Below are 20442 nucleotides of genomic sequence, written 5' to 3'. Positions count from 1 at the left end.
GGGTCCCGGGGGTCCCTGGGCGGTGGCCGCCCGCCATGATGGTTGTCCCCCCGCCCCGGTGTGCCCCCGGTGTGCCCCCCGAAGCACGGCCGCCGCTCGGTGCTGTACAGCCTTTATTGGTCCCCGGGGCCCCCCCGGCGCCCCCGGCCCGGGGGGCGTTTGCATAGCGAGAACGGGGGGGGGGGGGGGGTGGGAGGGGCCTGTGATGATGTCACGGGAGGGGGTGGTGATGTCATAGGCCGGGCTGGCCCTGGTGTGACGTCAGCACCGGGTGGAACCCGGGCATCACCCCCTCCGCCCCACGGCTGTCACTGCGGTTGTGGCGTCACCGCCCTCACGCCTCCGGTGACGTCACGGCTGTGATGTCACCACGCAAACGCCGCCGGTGATGCCACGGCCGTGACATCATCGATCCCGCTGCGGCCGTGACGTCACGATCGATATATGGCGTCACGATCCCCGCCCCCCGTTACATCAGAGCAGCGCCCGTGCCCCTCCCGTGACGTGGGTGCTGTGACGTCATCACCGGGAGCCAAAACCGGGGGCAAACGGGAGACCGGGGGGGGGGGAGGGAGAGGGGCGTCGCCCTGGGGGTGGGAGGGGGGGGATTGTCCGGGTCGATGACATCACACCGGGCGGTGCCGGGTCGGTGACGTCACACGGGGGGGGTGTCACAGTATTAACCCTTGGCGTACGCGGGGAGGGGCGGGGGGCGCGACCCCCGCATGCCTGGGGGTCCCGGGGTGCCCCCCCCTATTTACAACCGGGGCTCCGGGGCGGGGGGGCTCGGGTCAAGCTCAGCGCCCGGGGGGGCCCGCGGCGCTCCGGGGGTCCCCGGGGGTCGCACCGGGCCCCACCACCACGATGGGCACCGGGGCCGCCGCCCCGCGCTCGTGCTCCTGCACCGGGCTCAGCGCCTTGGGCGGGCCCCGCGCCCCCCGCTCGGGCTCCTCCCCTCCCGCCGGCGGCGGCTCCGGCCCGGGGGGGCCCCCGAGCAGCAGCGGCAGCTCCTGCCGGCCCAGGCGGCGGGCGGGGGCCGCGGGCGGCGGCGGCGGCGGCGGCGGGGGCTCGGCCGGGCCCTCGCCGTCCCACTCGGCCAAGCTCTGCAGCGGCGGCTCGGCCGGGAAGTCCTTGCGGGGCGGCTCCAGCCCCAGCTTGCGGGGCGGCCCCGGCGCCGCCTTCTCGGGGAGCCCGCGGCGGGCGAGGCGCGGGGACTCGGCGGCCTTGGGGTGCAGCTTGGCGGGGAAGGCGGGCGGCGAGGCGGCGGGCGGCGAGGGCGTGTGGGCGAGCGGCGAGAGCGGGATGCTGCCGGCGGAGCGGCACCGCGCCGCCCGGTACTGCCGCTGCAGCTTCGGCGACAGCCCCTGCAGGGAGCTCGGCCGCAGGTGCGGCCCCGCCGGCGACGGCGGAGCGCTGGAGCCCGGAGAGCTGCTGGGCGGGGAGGCCCCTGCGGGGAACGGGGTCAGGGTGCGGGGAACGGGACCGGGCATTGAGCACCGGGCATTGAGCATCGGGCACCGGGCCCCGTTCCCGAGCCCCCGCCCCTTTCCCGCTACCGCCCGCCCCCGTTGCTCCTGCCCCCCTCCCTTGGCCCCGCCCCTTACCGGGGTCGCGCGCCCGCGCGTGCGTGGGGGAGGCGGGCAGCGAGTCGGAGGAGGAGAGCGAGCGGCTCAGTGACGTCAGCGAGCGGCTCGTGTGCAGCAGCGAGGCCTGGCGCGCCAGGTGCCGGAAGAGCGCGCTGCGCCGCCTGGCGGCCGGGAGGACCGTCAGCACCGCCGAGCCTCCCGGCGCCCCCCGCGCCCCCCGCGCCCCCCGCGCCCCGGGCCCACCTCTCGTGGCCGCTCCCGGTGCCCCCCCGCCGGTTCCGCCGGGCCATCTTGGCGCGGGCGCTGCGGCGCCGCGCGGGGCCCAGGCGGATCGAGGTGTTCTCCAGCGGCGTCGTTGTCACCAGCACCTTGGTCCCGCTCTGGGCGACAGAGGGTCACGGGGGGGGGACCCCCAACACCCCCCCCGCCACCGAGGCTCACCCCCCGGTCGTGGCTGCCCTGCCATGACCCTGCCGTGACCCACGACCCCCCAAACCTCTGACCCCTGTGACCCCCGAGCCCCCCCCGGTGCCCCACCTTGAGGATGAGCTCCACCACCTCGGTGTGCACCAGCCCGTGCACCGGCTCCCCGTTCACGTGCGTGATCAGGTCCCCTGCGCACAGCCCGGCCTCCTGCGCGGGGCCGCCCTCCTCCACGTGCTGCGCCCAAAACCGGGGTCACCCACGGGGCACGGGACCCCCGGAACCCCTCCCGTGTCCCCCAAACCGGGGTCACCCACACAACGCACCCGCATGGCCGCACGCCGCACCCCCACCTGGCCCCCGCACGTCCTCCCGTGTCCCGCTGTGTCCCCACAGGTCCCTCCGTGTCCCCTGACCCAAATGACGCCGGGCGCTGCCACCCCCACCTGTCCCCCCTTGTCCCCAACCCGTCCATGTCCCCCCTTGTCCCTGTCCCTGACCTGTCGGGCGCTGCTACCCGCCCCAAAAATCTGCTGTGCCCGTGTCCCGCCGTGTGTCCCCAGTGTCCCCATGTCACCCCCTGTGTCACCCCATGTCCCCCCGTGTCCCTGACCCAGACGACGTGGTGCACGCTGTACACGTCGCTGTCGCCCAGGTAGACGCGGATGGCTCTCAGGGTGAAGCCGAATTTCTTGCCGGGCCGGGGGATGGCGATGGGCGAGCGCGGCGGCGCCGCCACGGCCGGGGCGAGCTCCCGGCCCGGGGACGAGTCCCGCGACGAGGGGTCCGAGGAGAGCGAGCGCGGCGACATCGGGCTGCCCAGCGGGGACGAGCCGGGCGCCTCCCCTGCGCCCCCAGAGCCGCTGAGCGACAGCCCAGAAACACCGCGGGGACACCCCAGAAACACCGCGGGGACACCCCAAAAACACAGCGGGGACACCCCCAAAAACACCACGGGGACACCCCAGAAACACCGCGGGGAGACCCCAAAAACACAGCGGGGAGAGCGGGGACACCCCAAAAACACCACGGGGAGAGCGGGGACACCCACGAGACCGGGGACACCCCAAAAAACACCCCCGGGAGACCCCAGAGCCCACAGGGGACCGGGGACAGCCCCGGGACCGGGGACCCCCCCCCACCCGTGGGACTGGGGGTCCCAACGCCCACAGAACCCCCAAGGGAGACCCCAATCCCCCTCCCGTGGGGTCCCTGGGTGTTTGGGGCCCTTTGGGGAGGGTCCTTTAGGGGGTTCCGGGGGGATTTGGGGTCCCGGGGGGATTTGGGCTCCCCGGGGAGGGTCCCGGGGGTATTTGGGCTCCCCGGGGAGGGGTCTCGGGTGGATTTGGGGGGTCCCGGGGGCGTCACCCACCGCTGGGGATGATGACGGACAGCGCCGTGGCCGACGCCGACTTGGTGACCTTGCCGGGGGCGCGGGGGCTGCGTTTGTCGCCGCCGGGCTCGGCGGGGGCCACCCCCGGGTGCCGCGGCCGCCGCAGCCCCAGCTCGGTGCGGGGCGGGGGCGGCTCCGGGCCCCGCGGGCCTCGCTCCGCTACCGGAGACACAACAGGGGGCGGTGAAGGGACCGGGGGCTCACCGGAGACCCCTCCCCACTTCCCCGGGATTTACCGGAGACCCCTCCCCACCTTCCCGGGGCTCTCCGGAGACCCCTCCCCACCTTCCCGGGGCTCTCCGGAGACTCTTCCCCACCTTCCCGGGATTTACCGGAGACCCCTCCCCACCTTCCCGGGACTCACCGGAGACCCCTCCCCACCTTCCCGGGATTTACCGGAGACCCCTCCCCACCTTCCCGGGATTTACCGGAGACCCCTCCCCACCTTCCCGGGGACCCCTCCCCACCTTCCCGGGGCTCACCCGGCGGCTCCTCGGGGGTCCCGTCGGGGGCTCCGTTGCGGGGGGGGCTCGGCCGCTCCTCGGGGGCGGGCGCGGGGCGCGGCTCCAGCAGCGCCGAGAAGCGGCGGCGCGCGCCCGGGGGGGGGCTGCCCTCGCCCTCGGGGGGCGGCGCCCCCCCCTCGCCCGGTGCGCCCGCCGAGCGGTGCTTCCTGCGGGGACACGGCCGGGACCGGGGTGAGGGAACCCCCGTGCAGCCCCGGGACCTCCCCGGTACCACCCGGAACCCCCCTGAGACCCCCCCGGGACCTCCCCGGTACCCCCCGGAACCCCCCGGCTCGCACAGCTCCGGTGATCCGGTTCTCCAGCCGCGCTCCCGGGCGAAGCCGTCTCGTCTCCCCTCGTCCCGCGGGCGCCCCTTGGCCTTGGGCTCCTGCGAGAGCTGCTCCAGGCTGCTGTACACCTGCGGGAGGGCCCCTGCTCACACCTGGGCACACCCGGGCACCCCCGGGCACACCCGGGCACACCTGGGCACACCCGGGCACACCCGGGCACCCCCGGGCCCGGCCCCACCTTGCTGAAGCGCGGCGAGCAGGACGAGAACTGCCGGATCTCCACGGGCTCGTCCTCGGTCGTGTCCTCGTCCTCGTACGACGCCACGTGGGGGTACCTGTCCGACCGCGCTGGGGGGGGGGGACGGGGACAGGTGTGAGGGGGGGGACAGGTGTGAGGGGGGGGACAGGTGTGAGGGGAGGGGCACAGCTGGGGGGGGCTGGGGGTCCCGGGATGTTCCAGGGGGTTCTGGGGGTCCCAGGGGGTCTCGGGATGTTCCAGGGGGTCCCGGGATGTTCCAGGGGGTTCTGGGATGTTCCAGGGGGTTCTGGGGGTCCCAGGGGGATGTTCCAGGGGGTTCTGGGATGTTCCAGGTGGTTCTGGGATGTTCCACGGGGTCCCAGGACGTTCCAGGGGGTCCCGGGACGTTCCAGGGGGTTCTGGGGTGTTCCAGGGGGTCCTGGGATGTTCCAGGGGGTTCTGGGATGTTCCAGGGGGTCCCGGGATGTTCCAGGGGGTTCTGGGGGTCCCAGGGGGTCCCGGGGCTGATCCAAGGGGAGCCCCAGGGATGTCCCCAAGGGGGGGGTCCCATGGCGGGTCCGGGGGGTCCCGCGGGGGTCCCGGGGGTGCCGGGGGTCCCTCCCTCCCTCACTGTCGAAGTAGCTCGTGTCCTCCTCGGACTCCAGGTGCGGCACGAACTCGGCTTTCTGCCGCAACAGCCCCGTCCAGTCGAGGGTGGCGAAGAATCCGTGAGCCTTCACCTCCTGAGCGCCCCCTGCGCGGCACCGCCCGTCACGGGGGTACCGGGGGGTACCGGGGGGTACCGGGGGGGTCCCGGGGGTCCCGGGGGGCTCGGGGGGCTCGGGGGGCTCGGTCTCACCTGCCCCGAGGCGCCGCAGCGGGTCCGGCTGCAGCAGGCAGGAGATGAGGTGCTGAGCGTCCGGGGGCAGCGCCTCGTCCCCCTCGGGCCACAGGATCTCATCTGGGGGGACACGGGGGGGGACACGGAGGGGACACGGAGGGGACATGGAGGGGACACAGGGGGGGGACACGGGGGGGACACAGGGGGGACACAGAGGGGACACAGCAGGGACAGCTGAGCTCAGACACTGTACCTGGGATCGATCACCTGCCCTGTGTCCCCAGGGCCATACCTGAGGTCACCTGCCCTGTGTCCCCCCCATGTCCCCATGTCCGTACCTGAGGTCACCTGTCCTGTGTCCCCCTCTGTGTCCCCCCCATGTCCCCTGTGTCCCCCCCCATGTCCCCATGTCCGTACCTGAGGTCACCTGTCCTGTGTCCCCCCCATGTCCCCCCATGTCCCCAGGGCCATACCTGGGATCACCTGCCCTGTGTCCCCCTGTGTCCCCCCATGTCCCTGTGTCCGTACCTGAGATCACCTGCCCGAAGAGCTCCTCGGGCGTGTCCCCGAAGAAGGGCACGCAGCCCACCAGGAACTCGTAGAGGACGATGCCCATGGCCCACCAGTCCACGGGTTTGCCGTAGCCCTGGCGCAGGATCACCTCGGGGGCGATGTACTCGGGCGTGCCGCACACCTGGGCACACGTGGGGCAGGTGGGCTCAGCAGGGACGCGGCCCTGAGCTGCTGCAGGCACCCCCAGCTCCCCGGCCCTGTGCTGCCCTGGCACACCTGGACACTGGGTGCACTTGGCACCCACCTGGGCACCCACCTGAGCACACCTGTGTCACCCACCAAGCACACCTGGGCATACCTGAGCACACCTGGACACACCCGGACACACCCGAGCATCCACTTGGGCACGCCTGGCACACCTGGCACACCTGTGGCACCCACCCGTGCACACCTGGCCCACCTGAGCACCCACCTGCTTGTCGCGGAACTCGCGCGCGTCCTTCTCCATGTGCCCCTCGTACAGGTTGGTGGTCAGGCTCATCAGCCCCATCTTGGAGAGCCCGAAATCCGTCAGCTTCACGTGGCCCAGAGAGGTGATCAGGAGGCTGCAGGTGAGCGGGGCGGGGCCAGGTGAGGGGGCGGGGCCCAGGTGGGCGGGGCAGGGCCCAGGTGGGCAGGGCGGGGCCCAGGTGGGCAGGGCGGGGCCCAGGTGAGCGGGGCAGGGCCCAGGTGAGCAGGGCAGGGCCCAGGTGAGCAGGGCGGGGCCCAGGTGGGCGGGGCAGGGCCCAGGTGGGCAGGGCGGGGCCCAGGTGAGGGGCGTGGCCCAGGTGAGAGGGGCGGGGCCCAGGTGACCCCCCCAGCACACACTTGTCGGGTTTGAGGTCGCGGTGCACGATGCCGTAGGTGTGCAGGTACTCCAGCGCCAGCACGGTCTCGGCGAAGTAGAGCCGGGCCAGCTCCAGGGGCAGAGCCCCGATGTGCTTGAGCAGCGTGGCGCAGTCCCCGCCTGGGCACAGGGACTGGTGTCACCGCAGTGCCCGGCCCCACATCCCCTATCGCGACACCCCGCCCCCTATCGTGACATCCCGCCCTGTATCCCGACACCCAACCCCATATCCTGACACCCAACCCATACCGTGATATCCATCCCCACATCCCCATCTCCATCCCTGTATCGTGACATCCCGCCCCGTATCATGACATCCTGCCCCGTATCGTGATATCCCGCCCCGTATCGTGACATCCCACCCCATATCCCAACACCCAACCCCATACTGTGATACCCATCCCCATATCCCAATACCCAGCCCCACATCCCCATCTCCATCCCTGTATCGTGACATCCCGTCCCGTATCGTGACATCCCGCCCCATATCGTGACACCCAATCCCATATCGTGACATCCTGCCCTGTATCATGACGTCCCGCCGTATATCCCGACACCCAACCCCATACCATGATATCCATCCCCATATCCCCATCTTCATCCCCATATCGTGACATGCCACCCCATATCCCAATACCCAGCCCCATATCCCAAAGCCCCGCCCCATAGCACGACGCCCCGCCCCATATCCCCATCTCCATCCCCATATCGCGACTCCCTGCCCCATATCGCGACTCCCCGCCCCATATCGCAACTCCCCGCCCCATATCGCCACTCCCTGCCCCGTATCGCGGGGCGCGGCCTCACCTTCCACGTACTCCATGACCATGCAGAGGTGGCGGCGGGTCTGGAAGGAGCAGAACATGCTGACCACGAAGGGGTTCTCGGCGAAGGTGAGGATGTCGCGCTCCACGAAGGCCTGGTGCACCTGGTTCCGCAGCAGCAGGTTCTGCTTGTTGATCTTCTTCATGGCGAAGCGCTGCCGCGTGGCCGTGTGCCGCACCAGGTACACCGCGCTGCCATGGGAGGGGACAGGTGAGGGAGGGACCCCCGGGACCCCCCCGGGATCACCGAGAACCCCCCGGGAGCCCCGGCCCCCTCACCCGTAGGCGCCGTTGCTGATCAGTTTGATGGTCTCGAAGTCGCTCTCACCTGGCGGCTCCTTGGGCCGGGGGGCGGCAGCGCGGCCCTGGGGGCGTGGGGGGCACAGGTGACATTGGGGGGGGGCACAGGTGACATTGGGGGGGACACTGGGGGGGACAAGGGGGGCAGGGCCCACCTCAGCCCCCTCCTCGGGCTCGGGCGTGTTGGTGCCGCTGCTGTCGGGCTCCTCCAGGTGCAGCATGTCTGGGGGGGGGACACAGGTGTGGCACAGGTGTGTGAGGGGACAGCAGGGACACAGGTGTGTGAGGGGACAGCAGGGTCACAGGTGTGGCACACAGGTGTGTGAGGGGACAACAGGGACACAGGTGTGGCACAGGTGTGTGAGGGGACAGCAGGGTCACAGGTGTGGCACAGGTGTGTGAGGGGACAGCAGGGTCACAGGTGTGCCCCCTCATACCTGCCTGTGTCCCTACACCTGTCCTGAACCCCCTGCTCCGCACCTGTCCCCATGCCTATCCCCCCACACATGTCCCCCCTGTACCTGTGCCTGTCCCCACACCTGTCCCTGTCCCCACACACCTGTCCCTGTCCCCCCACACCTGTCCCTGTCCCCACACCTGTCCCTGTCCCCCTGTCCCTGTCCCTGTCCCCCCGTCCCTGTCCCCACACACCTGTCCTTGTCCCCACACCTGTCCCTGTCCCCCCTGTCCCTGTACCTGTCCCCCTGTCCCTGTCCCCCTGTCCCTGTCCCTGTCCCTGTCCCTGTCCCCACACCTGTCCCTGTCCCTGTCCCTGTCCCTGTCCCTGTCCCTGTCCCTGTCCCCCTGTCCCTGTCCCCCCTGTCCCTGTCCCTGTCCCCCTGTCCCTGTCCCTGTCCCCCTGTCCCTGTCCCCCCTGTCCCTGTCCCTGTCCCCCTGTCCCTGTCCCTGTCCCCCCCCGTCCCCCGTACCTGCGCGTGCCCCCCGGGCCCGGCCCAGCTGCCTCAGCAGGTACCGGGGGGTGTCGGCTCTCAGGGGCCCCTCGGCCCGGCCCAGCAGCTGCGACAGCCCCGCGGGGTCAAACTCCTGCAGACAGGTGAGGGACAACAGGTGAGAGAGGGACAGGGGAGAGAGGGACAGGGGAGAGAGGGACAGGGACAGGGGAGGGACAGGGGAGAGAGGGACAGGTGAGGGGACAGGGACAGGTGAGAGAGGGACAGGCACAGGTGAGAGAGGGACAGGTAAGGGGACACCGGGACAGGTGAGGGGACGCAGGCACAGGTGAGGGGACACAGACACAGGTGAGGGGACACGGACACAGGTGAGGGGACCCAGGGACAGGTGAGGGGACACAGACACAGGTGAGGGGACACGGACACAGGTGAGGGGACGCAGGCACAGGTGAGGGGACACAGACACAGGTGAGGGGACACGGACACAGGTGAGGGGACCCAGGCACAGGTGAGGGGGCGCCGGTGCGGGGCTCACCAGGCACTCGAGCAGGCGCGCGGGCCGGGAGATGATGATGAGGAGCCGCTTCACCAGCTGCGTGATGAAGGCCACCTCCTCCGACTCGGAGCGCTCGTAGGCCTGAGGGGACACGGGGGGGGCATTTGGGGGGCCCAGGGGACGCCTGGGGGTCCCCCCTGTCCCTGCTCAGTCCCTCCCGACCCCATTGGGTTCCACAGGGTCCCCTTGGTCCTTTTTGGCCCCCCTGGCCCATTTTTGCCCCCTTTGGCCCCTCATTGTCCAGCATTGTCCCCATTGTCCCCATTGTCCCCATTGTCCCCGGTGTCCCCATTGTCCCCAGTGTCCCCATTGTCCCCATTGTCCCCAGTGTCCCCAGTGTCCCCAGTGTCCCCATTGTCCCCATTGTCCCCAGTGTCCCCAGGTGTCCCCATTGTCCCCAGGTGTCCCCATTGTCCCCATTGTCCCCAGTGTCCCCATTGTCCCCGGTGTCCCCATTGTCCCCATTGTCCCCATTGTCCCCAGTGTCCCCATTGTCCCCATTGTCCCCATTGTCCCCAGGTGTCCCTGGTGTCCCCGTTGTCCCCATTGTCCCCAGTGTCCCCATTGTCCCCATTGTCCCCATTGTCCCCAGGTGTCCCCATTGTCCCCAGGTGTCCCCAGGTGTCCCCAGGTGTCCCCATTGTCCCCAGGTGTCCCCAGTGTCCCCATTGTCCCCATTGTCCCCAGGTGTCCCCATTGTCCCCAGTGTCCCCAGGTGTCCCCAGGTGTCCCCAGGTGTCCCCAGGTGTCCCCATTGTCCCCATTGTCCCCAGGTGTCCCCATTGTCCCCATTGTCCCCCGGTGTCCCCATTGTCCCCAGGTGTCCCCAGTGTCCCCAGGTGTCCCCATTGTCCCCATTGTCCCCAGTGTCCCCATTGTCCCCGTGTGTCCCCATTGTCCCCGGTGTCCCCATTGTCCCCATTGTCCCCCAGGTGTCCCCATTGTCCCCCAGGTGTCCCCAGTGTCCCCTCACGTCCTGCAGCAGCCTCTCCATGCTCTCCTGCAGCTCGCAGAAGTACCCGGCCGTGATGAGGCCGTGCCGGGCCGTGGCCAGGCAGTCCCGGGCCAGCTCCACCAGCTGGTGCTGGATGAAGCTCAGGGCGCCGTCGGCCAGGGGCGTCCCCCCGGGGCCGCAGCCGCGCACAAACTCCTCCAGGCGCTCCTGCATCTGCGCCGTGGCCTGGGGGACACGGGGGGAATGAATGGTGAACCCAGGGTGACCCCATGGAGACCCCATGGAGACCCCAGACCCCACAGTGACCCCATAGTGACCCCATAGTGACCCCATGGTGAACTCCTCCAGGCGCTCCTGCATCTGCGCCGTGGCCTGGGGGACACCGGGGGAATGAATGGTGACCCCAGGGGGACCCAGGGTGACCCCAGACCCCAGGGGGACCCCACAGTGATCCCATGGAGACCCCAGACCCCACAGTGACCCCACAGTGACCCCATGGTGATCCCAGGGTGAACCCACGGTGACCCCAGGGGGACCCCAGGGTGACCCCAGGGTGACCCCATGGTGACCCCAGACCCCAGGGGGACCCCATAGTGAACCCATTGTGAACCCATGGTGATCCCAGGGTGATCCCACAGTGATCCTATGGCAACCCCAGACCCCACAGTGACCCCATGGTGATCCCAGGGTGACCCCAGACCCCAGGGGGACCCAATAGTGAACCCACAGTGGCCCCATAGTGAACTCCTCCAGATGCTCCTGCATCTGCACCATGGCCTGAGAGAGCCCAAACCCCATAGAGAACCCACAGTGAACCCAGGGTGACCCCATGGCACTCCAGACACCCAATGGGGACCCCGGGGTGACCCCATAGTGAACCCATGGTGACCCCATGGTGATCCCAGGGTGACCCCATGGCACCCCAGACCCCAGGGGGACCCCAGGGTGACCCAGACTGACACCATGGTGACCCCACAGTGAACCCATGGTGACCCCATGGCACCCCAGAGACCCCGTGGGGACCCTGTGGGGACCCCATAGGGACCCCATAGCACCCCACAGGCACCCTGAGACCCCAGAGCAACCCCGTGGCCACCCCACAACCTCCCCCAAGCCCCCATAACCGCCCCCACGGCCACCCCCAGCCCCCCGGGTGCCCCCAGCCCCACCTTGGGGAACCTCTCCTTGTACACGTGGTTCATCATCACGATCTCGTTGTCGTGGGACGAGGGCGAGCGCCCGGGGCTGGGACAGGGGGGGCACAGCTGGCACCGGCGGGACCCCCATGGGCCTCCCCCCACCCTCCCCGGGCCCCCAGGACCCCCCCACTGCACCCCTGATGGCCGCGGGGTCGCCCCAGTGTCCCCGAGCTTGGGCGAGCCCCAAATCCCGGCCCCTCCATAAATCCAGGGTGTCCCTGCACTGTCCCCAGTCCCGCAGTGATCCCCAAAATCCCCCCCAGATTCCCCCCAAATTCCCCCCAAATTCCCCTCCAAAATTGCACCCAAAATCCTCCCAAAATCTCCCCCAAATCCCCCCCAAATTCCCCCCCAAAATCTCCCCCAAATCCCCCCCAAAATCCCCCCAAATTCCCCTCCAAAATCGCACCCAAAATCCCCCCAAAATCTCCCCCAAATTCCCCCCCAAAATGGCCCCAAATTCCCCCCCAAATTCCCCCCAAAATCCCCCCAAAATCGCCCCCAAAATCTCCCCCAAATCCCCCCCAAAATCCCAGCCCCTCTCTAAGCCCACAGTGTCTCCCCACTGTCCCCATCCCTGCTGTGATCCCCCCAAATCCCCCCCATTTTTCCCCCATTTTCCCCCTCCAATTTCCCCCCAAATCCCCCCCATTTTCCCCCATTTCCCCCCAGTTTCCCCCAATCCCCCCTCCCCGTGCCCCCCGGAGCCGGGTCCCACCTGAGGCTGCGGGATCGGGGTCTGGGGGCGGCCGCGCCCCCCCGGGCCCCCCCATCCTCCTCGGCGAGGCTCTCGGAGCTGCCGAAGTGCCGGGACAGGAACCGCAGCTCCTCGGCCGTGGGCTGGGCCGGCAGCTGGTGCAGCCGCTCCTGCGACGAGCACGAGGACTGCGGGGGCCGGGGGTCAGCGCGCCGGGACCCCCAAAAACCCCCGGGACCCCCGGGTCAGCCCGCACAGGGACCCCCAAACCACCCCCGGGACCCCCGAATTCCCCAGGACCCCCGGGACCCCCGGGTCAGCCCGCCCAGGGACCCCCAAAACACCCCTGGGACCCCCAGGCTGTGGGGTCAGCGCACCGGGACCCCCGGGACCCCCAAACCACCCCCGGGACCCCCGGGTCAGCCCTCACAGGGACCCCCAAAACACCCCCGGGACCCCCAGGCTGTGGGGTCAGCCCGCCGGGACCCCCAAAAACCCCCAAACCACCCCCGGATCGGCCCGCACTGGGACCCCCAAAAACCCCCGGGACCCCCGAATCCCCCGGGTCATCCCGCACAGGGACCCCCAAACCACCCCCAGGCTGTGGGGTCAGCGCACATCGGGACCCCCAAATCCCCCTGAGCCCCCAGAGCCCCCCCATGTCACCCCCAGCCCCTTTTGGAGCCCACATCGCCCCCGGCGCCCCCAGACCCAGCAGGGCCCCCCCAAAGCCCCCCGGGGGGCTCGGGGGTCTCGCCCCCCCCTCACCGAGACGGTGGAGCTGGGGGTGTTGGTGCCATAGCCCGAGGAGGGCAGCGAGGCCAGCGACCAGCGGCGCCCGTCGGCCCTGCCGAGGGAGGGGACCGGGGACAAACAGGGTCAGACCGGGATAACCCCAGGGACAGCCCGGGACAGCCCGGGATAACCCCAGGGACAGCCGGGGACAGCCCGGGATAACCCCAGGGACAGCCCAGGGATACCCGGGATACACCAGGACAAACCGGGACAGCCCAGGGACACCCCCAGAGTGCCCCGGACATTGGGGACACCCCCGGACCCTGAGGTTGTCCCTGAGCCCCCCGCCCACCCCCCCGGTGTCCCCCCCGGTAAACCCTCGGTGTCCCCGGTGCCCCCCCCGGTGTCCCCCCCCCCGTATCACCGGTATCCCCGGTATCCCCGGTGTCCCCGCCGGTATCCCCGGTATCCCCCCGCCCCTCCCGGTATCCCCCCCGTGTCCCCCCGGTATCCCCGGTATCCCCGGTGCCCCCCCCGGTATCCCCGGTATCCCCGGTATCCCCGGTATCCCCCCCGTGTCCCCCCCGGTATCCCCGGTGTCCCCGGTGCCCCCCCCTCACCGGCGGGACGCTCCGAACGAGAAGTGCGCGGGGGCGCTGGGGAGAAGTTTCTGGGGCTGTCCTGGGGGCTCGTACCTGGGCACAGGTGCGGTGACGTCACCGCCGCGCCCTCGCAGGCCACGCCCCCTCCCGCGGCTGGGCGGAGCCAAACTCTTGGGACCCGCCCCGGGGAAAGGCGGGGGGGGGGGGGGGGGAGCAGGAGGGACCCCAAGGGTGGGGAGGGGTCCCCAGAGGTCATGGGGGGGGGGTCCCGGCAGTTTGGGGGGGGCTGGGGGGATTTGGGGACACCTGGGGGGGGGGGGTCGGGGGCACCTGGGGGGGGTCAGGGGCAGCTGAGGGGATTTGGGGACACCTGGAGGGATTTGGGGACACCTGGGGGGGGTCGGGGCACCTGGGGGGGGGTCGGAGAAACCTGGGGGGATTTGGGAAACCTGGGGGGATTTGGGGGGACACCAGGGAGGGGCTGGGGACACCTGGGGGCGTTCAGGGGCACCTGGGGGGGGGTCGGGGACACCTGGGGGGGGGTCGGGGGGTTCTGGTGGGGTCGGGGGCACCGGGGAGGGGTCGGGGGCACCTGGAGGGGGTTGAGGACACCGGGGAGGGGTCGGGGTACCTGGGGGGATTTGGGGACACCCGGGCGGGTCGGGGTGCCCGGGGGGTCTCGGGGGTACCGGGGGGGTCGCGGGGGTCTCACCGATGTGCCCGGGCAGCGGCGAGTGCGGCCGCGGCAGGGTGGGGGAGGTGCTGGTCAGGATCAGACTCTTCCGGTTGCTCGTGCGGCAGCTGAGGGGGGGGCGGGGGGGGGGGTCAGGACCCCCCGGGACCCCCCCCCCACACAGGGACCCCTCCCCCCCCCCCCCACGTCACCGGGCTGGGGGAGGGGGGCACCAAGAGCCCCCCCCCCCGCAACCCCCAAAATATCGAGGGGGGCAATAACGGGGGGGGGGAACAGCGGCCGGGGGGCTCGGGGAGGATGAGGAGGGAGAGGGAGGGTGAGGAAGGACGGGCAGGGATTGAGGAGGAGGATGAGGATGAGGATGAGGAGGGAAGGGGGACGAGCACGGGGATGAAGGAGGGAGAGGATGAGGATGGAGCGGGGATGAAGGTGGGGAAGGAGGATGAGGATGGACACGGAGGATGAAGGATGAGGATGAAGATGAGGATGGAGGATGAAGGATGAGGATGAGGATGGAGGATGAGGATGAGGCTGGACACGGAGGGTGAGGCTGAGGCTGAGGATGAGGATGGACACGGAGGATGAGGCTGAGGATGGAGATGGACACGGACGCTGAGGCTGAGGATGAGGCTGAGGATGAGGATGAGGATGAACACAGACGCTGAGGATGAGGCTGAGGCTGAGGATGAGGATGGACACAGACGCTGAGGATGAGGATGGACACAGACGCTGAGGATGAGGATGAGGATAAAGCTGAGGCTGAGGCTGATGATGAGGCTGAGGATGAGGATGAGGATGGACGCTGAGGCTGGGGCTGAGTGCGGCGCGGGAGGAAGGCCGGGCCGCTCCCCGGTACCTCTTGGTGCGGCGGAACATGCTGCTGGGGCTGCTGCTGCCGCTGCTGCTGCCGCCGCCGCCCGCCGGGATCGGCACCGGGGGCCCCGGGGGGGTCCGGGGGGGCTCCGGGGCGGCGGCGGGGCGGGGGGGGGCGGGGGGGGCCGCGGCGGCTGCAGTGGGCGGGGCCGGGGGCGGGGCCTGGGGGCGCAGTGGGTGGGGGGCGCGGGGGGGTCTCACCTGCTGCTCTTCCGCGGCAGCGGCAGCTCCTTCTGTAATAACGGGGGAACGGCTGGGGGGGCGGCCCGAGCTCCCCCCCCGGCCCCCGGTACCGGCCCGGCCCCGGGGGGGCTCCGTGGCCTCCGTGCCCCCCTCCCGGGGCCGCCCGCTGCACGAACCCCCCCGGATCGGGCGGCCCCGGACACCCCCGGGCCCGCGGCGCCCTCCGGTACCGGGCCCGCATCGCCCCCCCCCGCCCCCGGTGCCGGCCGCGCCCGGCCCGACCTTCCCGGTACCGGCCCCGCCCGGTACCGCCCTGCGCTGCCCCCCCTGCGGAAGGGCCTGCGGTGCCCGGTGGCGATCGCATCCCTCCGGTACCGACCCCGCCAGCTCCGATACCCCCGGTCCCGATCCCCGCATCCTCCGGCACCGACATCCCGCCCGGTACCGATGCCCCCCCGGTAACCGTTACCCTCCCGGTACGGACACCCCGAACCCGGTACCGAATCCCCGGGACCGATTCCCCGCCCGTTCCGGTACCGGTGCCGGTGCCGCCATCCCCGGTTCCCCCCGTCCCCTCAATAACAACCCCCCCCCGGCTCCCGGTACCTGCAGCCGCCGCCGCCGGATCACGCCCGAATCGTCCATGGCGCCGCTGCCGGTCCCGGTGCCTCCGCCGGTCCCGGTGCGGGGGGGTCCCGGCCTCGCTGTCCCCCCCCGCAGCCCCCGGTACCCGCAGCCCCCCCCCTTCAGCCGCCCTCCGCCATCGCCCGGGACCCCCGGGAGGCCCCGCCCCGGCCCCGCCCCCAGCGCCACGCCCTGGCCACGCCCAGCCCCGGGCCCGAGGGCGCCCCCCAGCGGCGGGGGCGGCTCCGCCCAGTCCCGGTGCCCCCCCCGCCCCTCCCGGTCCCGCTGTCCGCGGTGCTGAACGGGGAGGGGAGGGGTCCGCGCCCCCCCCGGCGCTGAAACCCCCAAAAACCGGCCCCGAACGGGGGCATTGGGGTCCTCGGGACACCCCCGGTGACCCCCCCGGTGTTGTCCCCCCCCCACCCCCGGTCATTCCCCAGTCCCGGGGCTGAGGCCACGGCGCTCTCCAGCGCTGATCAACCCGGGGGGAGCACCCGGGCCCCCCCCCACCCACGGGGGGCACAAACCCCAAATCCCTTCAGCTCCAGGGGTTCCCTGTGCCCCCACCCCGCCTAAACATAACCGGAGAAAAAAAAGAGACATTTGGGGTGATTTAAAAATGCTTTATTAAAAAACAACACTCTGGGTCTGGGCGCCCCTTTTCGGGGGGTATTTCCCCCATTTTGGGGGGGTATTTCCCCCATTTTCGCGGGGTATTTCCCCCATTTTTGGGGGGGTATTTCCCCCATTTCGGGGGGGCTTTTCCCCCATTTCGGGGGGCTCACAGCTCGGCCAGCGGCCGCAGGCTGCGCTCCTGGAAGAAGCGGTGGGGGGGGGCGCCGGGGGGGGGCTCCGGGCGAAGTAGGAGAGCACCGAGGGGGGGGCACCGGGGTCCTCCGGGGGGTCCTCGTCAGCCCTGGGGGGGGGGGGAGGGCAGGAGGGGAATTTCAACCCCCCCCCCACCCCATCCTGACCCCCCCTCATCGCACCCATGGGACCCCCCCCGGTTCCACAGGGATCACCCCCCTCCGACCCCCACCCCCAGCACCTGCCTGTGCCCCCCCTCAGGACCCCCCAATATCCCCCCAATATCCCCCCAATATCCCCCCATGCCCCCTCGGTGCCCTCCATGCACCCCCTGTGCCCCCCCAGGACCCCCTGTGACCCCCCAGGACCCCCCCGTGCCCATCAGGACCCCCAATATCTCCCCCATATCCCCCCAGGACCCCCCCGTGCCCATCAGGACCCCCCATATCCCCCCCAGGATCCCTCCATGCCCCCCCAGGACCCTCCCCGTACCCATCAGGACCCCCCATGTCACCCCCATATCCCCCCCAGGACCCCCAATATCCCCCCCATATCCCCCCCAGGACCCCCCCATATCCCCCCCAGATCCCCCCAGGACCCTCCCAGTGCCCATCAGGACCCCCCATATCCCCCCCAGGACCCCTCCGTGCCCCCCCAGGACCCCCCCGTGCCCCCCGTACCACAGCACCGGGACCCCCCTCCCTCTGCAGCAGCGCCTGGGCCGTGCCCCAGCTGAACCGCACGAGCTGGGGGAACCCAAACACCGGCTCCAGGTTCCTCCTCAGCCACTCCTTGGTCTTGGGGTCTGCAAAGGTGTGGGGGGGGGGGGGGGGCGTGTCAGGGACACCCCAAAATTGGGGACCCCACCCATGCACCCCCCCCCCCCCACCACCATTGGGGTATCCGGAGCCGTAATCGCGGTCGGGGTCCCCCAAATCTTCCACGAAGTTCCAGTGGAGCACGGCCCGGTCCCGGGCGACCTGGGGGGGGCACGGGGGGCTCTGAGGGGGCTCAGGGGGGGCTCAGGGGGAGAGGAGGGTCCTGCCCTCCCCCCCCCCCGCAAAAACTCAGGGGTTTGGGGGGGCCCTGGGAAGGGAGGGGGGGTCGGGGGTCAGGGCAGGGGTTTGGGGGGTGCAGGGGGGGTCAGTTTGGGGGGGTCTTAGAGGGGTCGGGGGGTCAGTGCAGGGGTTTGGGGGGGTCAGTTCAGGTGTTTGGGGGGGTCAGTTCCAAAGGAGTTTGAGGGCATCAGTTCTGGAGGGGTTCATTTCTGGGGGGCTCAGTTCTGGGGGGGCTCAGTTCTGGGGGGTTCAGTTCTGGGGGGCTCAGTTCTGGGGGGGGGGTTCATTTCTGTGTTGTTCATTTCTGGGCGGGTTCAGTTCTGTGGGGGCTCAGTTCTGTGTGGTTCAGTTCTGGGGGGGTTCATTTCTGTGGTGGGTTCATTTCTGTGTGGTTCATTTCAGGGGGGCTCAGTTCTGGGGGGCTCAGTTCTGGGGTGGGTTCATTTCTGTGTGGTTCATTCCTGGGGGTTTCATTTCTGGGGGTCCCTCTGGCGTCCCCACCTTGGCGCAGATGCTGGCGGCGCTGACCGTGGGGAACAGCGCGTCGGCCTTGGGGCGCACGGTGACCCCCAGCCCCGGGAAACGCCGCCGCAGCTTCGCCTCGTACTTGTCTGCAGGTCCCACCGTGTCCACAAACACCTGGGGGACCCCCGGGACCCCCCCAAATTACCCTGGGAGCTCCCGATTGCCCCGGACCCACCCCAACCACGCCGGATCCCAAAATCCCCCCCTGCTCCCCGACCCATCCCGACGCCCCAAACCCCCCAAAAAGGGGGTCCTTGACGCACCCATCCCACCCTGTACCACCCTCCCTTCCTAAAAGCGCCCCCAGATCCCACCTGGGCCCCCCCAGATCCCACCTGGGCCCCTACAAACCCCACCTGGGCCCCCCCAAACCCCACCTGGGACCCCCCCAGCCCCTCCCAGATCCCACCTGGGCCCCCCCAAACCCCACCTGGGCCACCTGCACGCCCGAGTCGAGCACGAACTGGATGAGCTCCGTGGCCGTGTCGTGGGACAGCTCGTTCAGGTTGTACTTGGCTCTGCGAGGGGGGGTCGGGGGGCGTCACCCCCAAATTAGCCCAAACTGGGAGGAGCCGGGATTGGGGGGGGGCTCAAGGGGGGCTCCCCGAGCATCGGGGTCCCCCCGGGATTTTGGGGGGGCTCTCACCGCTGCTGCATGCAGGCCGAGATGTGGGCGGGGGGCAGCACCTGCAGCGCCCACCCCACCCAATCCCCCGCGGCCTCCAGGAGCCCAAAGCGCCGCTCCCGCTCCGCCTCCGACAGCGTCTTCGAGTCTGGGGGGCCGGGAGGGGTGAGGGACCCCCGGAACCCCTCGGGACCTCGCCGGGACCCCCACAGCGCCCCCGGAACTCCCCAGAACCCCTCGGGACCCCCCAACCCACCCCGAGACCCCCACAGCTCCCCCAACGCACCCCTGGGACCCCCGGAACCCCCAGAGCTCCCTCGGGACCCCCCGAGCCCCCCAACCCCCGTTCCTGTGACCCCCCCCGTCCTTCCCACTCAGCCCCCCGGGACCCCCCAGACCCCTCCGGGACCCCCGGGCAGGCCCCACCTGCCACCCCCAGCGCCTCCAGCTCCTCCACTTTGTCCTCGGGGCAGAAACAGACGGCGTAAACCATCGGGCCTGGGGGGCACCGGGGCGGTCAGCGGAGACCCCGGGGCACCGGGACCCCCCCACTCAACCCCCGGTGCACCGGAGCCCTCTCGGCGCCCCCGGCCCGCTCCGTCCCGGTTCCCGTCCCGGTCTCACCGAGCACCGGCCCCCGGCCCGCCTCGTCCACGCCGAGCGCGCAGGGCCGGGCGCGGCACGGGCCGGGCACGGCGGAGGCGAAGCGGCCGCCGCTCGCCGGGTCCCGCTGCAGCGCGGAGAGCGCCATGGCGAACGGGAACGGGGCGGGGCTTAACGGGGCGGCTCCCCAAATACCGCCAATCACGGCGCGGGCGCGAGGTGAGGGGCGTGGCTTTATTTAGGGGCGGGGTTTAGCGGGGGCTGCGCACTCAATAGTGGCGCCATTTCTCGGGGGCGGTGCTTAACGGAGGGAGGCGGGGTTTAACGGAAAGGGCGGGGTTTAACGGAAAGGGCGGGGTTTAACGGAAAGGGCGGGGTTTAACGGGCCGGGATGCCCCCCCGGGGGGGGCTGAAGGGATTCCCGGGATCGGTGAAGCACCGGAAAGGCCGGGGGGGCTCCCGGGGTCTGCGGAGCACCGGAAAGGCCGGGGGGGACTCCGGGATCGGTGCAGCACCGGAAAGGCCGGGGGGGCTCCCGGGGTCTGCGGAGCACCGGAAAGGCCGGGGGGGCTCCGGGATCGGTGCAGGACCGGGAGAGACGCGGGGTGGAGGGTCCGGGGAGGGTCCCCGGGACGGCGGAGGCGGGCACGGGGTCCCGGGACGGTCCCGGGAAGGTCCCGGGAGGGGGGGGTGGCGGCGGGGGTGTCCCGGAAGCCTCGTGTCCCCCCCCGTCCGTCCGGGAAGCGCGGGAGGGGGTTCCCGGAACGGCCCCGCCCTCTCCCGCCTGCCCAAATAAGGGCATGATTGCGTCAGCGGGGAAAGCCCCGGCCCCGCCCACTTCCGTTGACGCCGGTGCACGCGGGGGGCTTCCCACGGGAGGGGGGAGGGGGGACCCGCTCGGCCCCGCCGCCCCCGGTGCAGCGCGACCAGAGCCGGCACCGCAATTATCATCATCATCATTATTATTAATAATTATTAAATACAAATGTACAAAAAAA

General features: G+C 70.9%; 2 protein-coding genes across 2 annotated transcripts; both read right to left on the bottom strand.

The window, feature by feature from the left end:
* Window positions 1–96: 96 nt before the first annotated feature.
* On the bottom strand, window positions 97–15980 carry MAST1 (microtubule associated serine/threonine kinase 1). The gene is given in 28 exon segments (XM_071418942.1): window positions 97–1447; window positions 1605–1747; window positions 1830–1966; window positions 2124–2246; window positions 2623–2855; window positions 3382–3561; window positions 3870–4072; window positions 4205–4323; window positions 4434–4543; window positions 5065–5187; window positions 5293–5394; window positions 5803–5968; window positions 6260–6392; window positions 6655–6793; window positions 7481–7689; window positions 7777–7862; window positions 7953–8020; window positions 8727–8841; window positions 9244–9345; window positions 10238–10444; window positions 11389–11464; window positions 12137–12303; window positions 12884–12962; window positions 13471–13513; window positions 13516–13545; window positions 14165–14253; window positions 15221–15252; window positions 15809–15980. Coding segments are annotated over 28 exon segments (3903 nt in total). The 5' UTR covers window positions 15848–15980; the 3' UTR covers window positions 97–797.
* Window positions 15981–16428: 448 nt separating this feature from the next.
* On the bottom strand, window positions 16429–19770 carry RNASEH2A (ribonuclease H2 subunit A). The gene is given in 10 exon segments (XM_071418956.1): window positions 16429–16673; window positions 16676–16742; window positions 17314–17330; window positions 17332–17438; window positions 17526–17613; window positions 18193–18330; window positions 18647–18734; window positions 18863–18989; window positions 19268–19339; window positions 19466–19770. Coding segments are annotated over 10 exon segments (897 nt in total). The 5' UTR covers window positions 19593–19770; the 3' UTR covers window positions 16429–16607.
* Between the last annotated feature and the right edge of the window lie 672 nt (window positions 19771–20442).

Source organism: Agelaius tricolor, unplaced genomic scaffold (assembly GCF_023055355.1).
Source record: "Agelaius tricolor isolate 1412-34295 unplaced genomic scaffold, bAgeTri1.0.p SCAF_97, whole genome shotgun sequence".
NCBI lineage: Eukaryota > Metazoa > Chordata > Aves > Passeriformes > Icteridae > Agelaius > Agelaius tricolor.
This window is presented reverse-complemented; position numbering and strand designations above follow the sequence as displayed.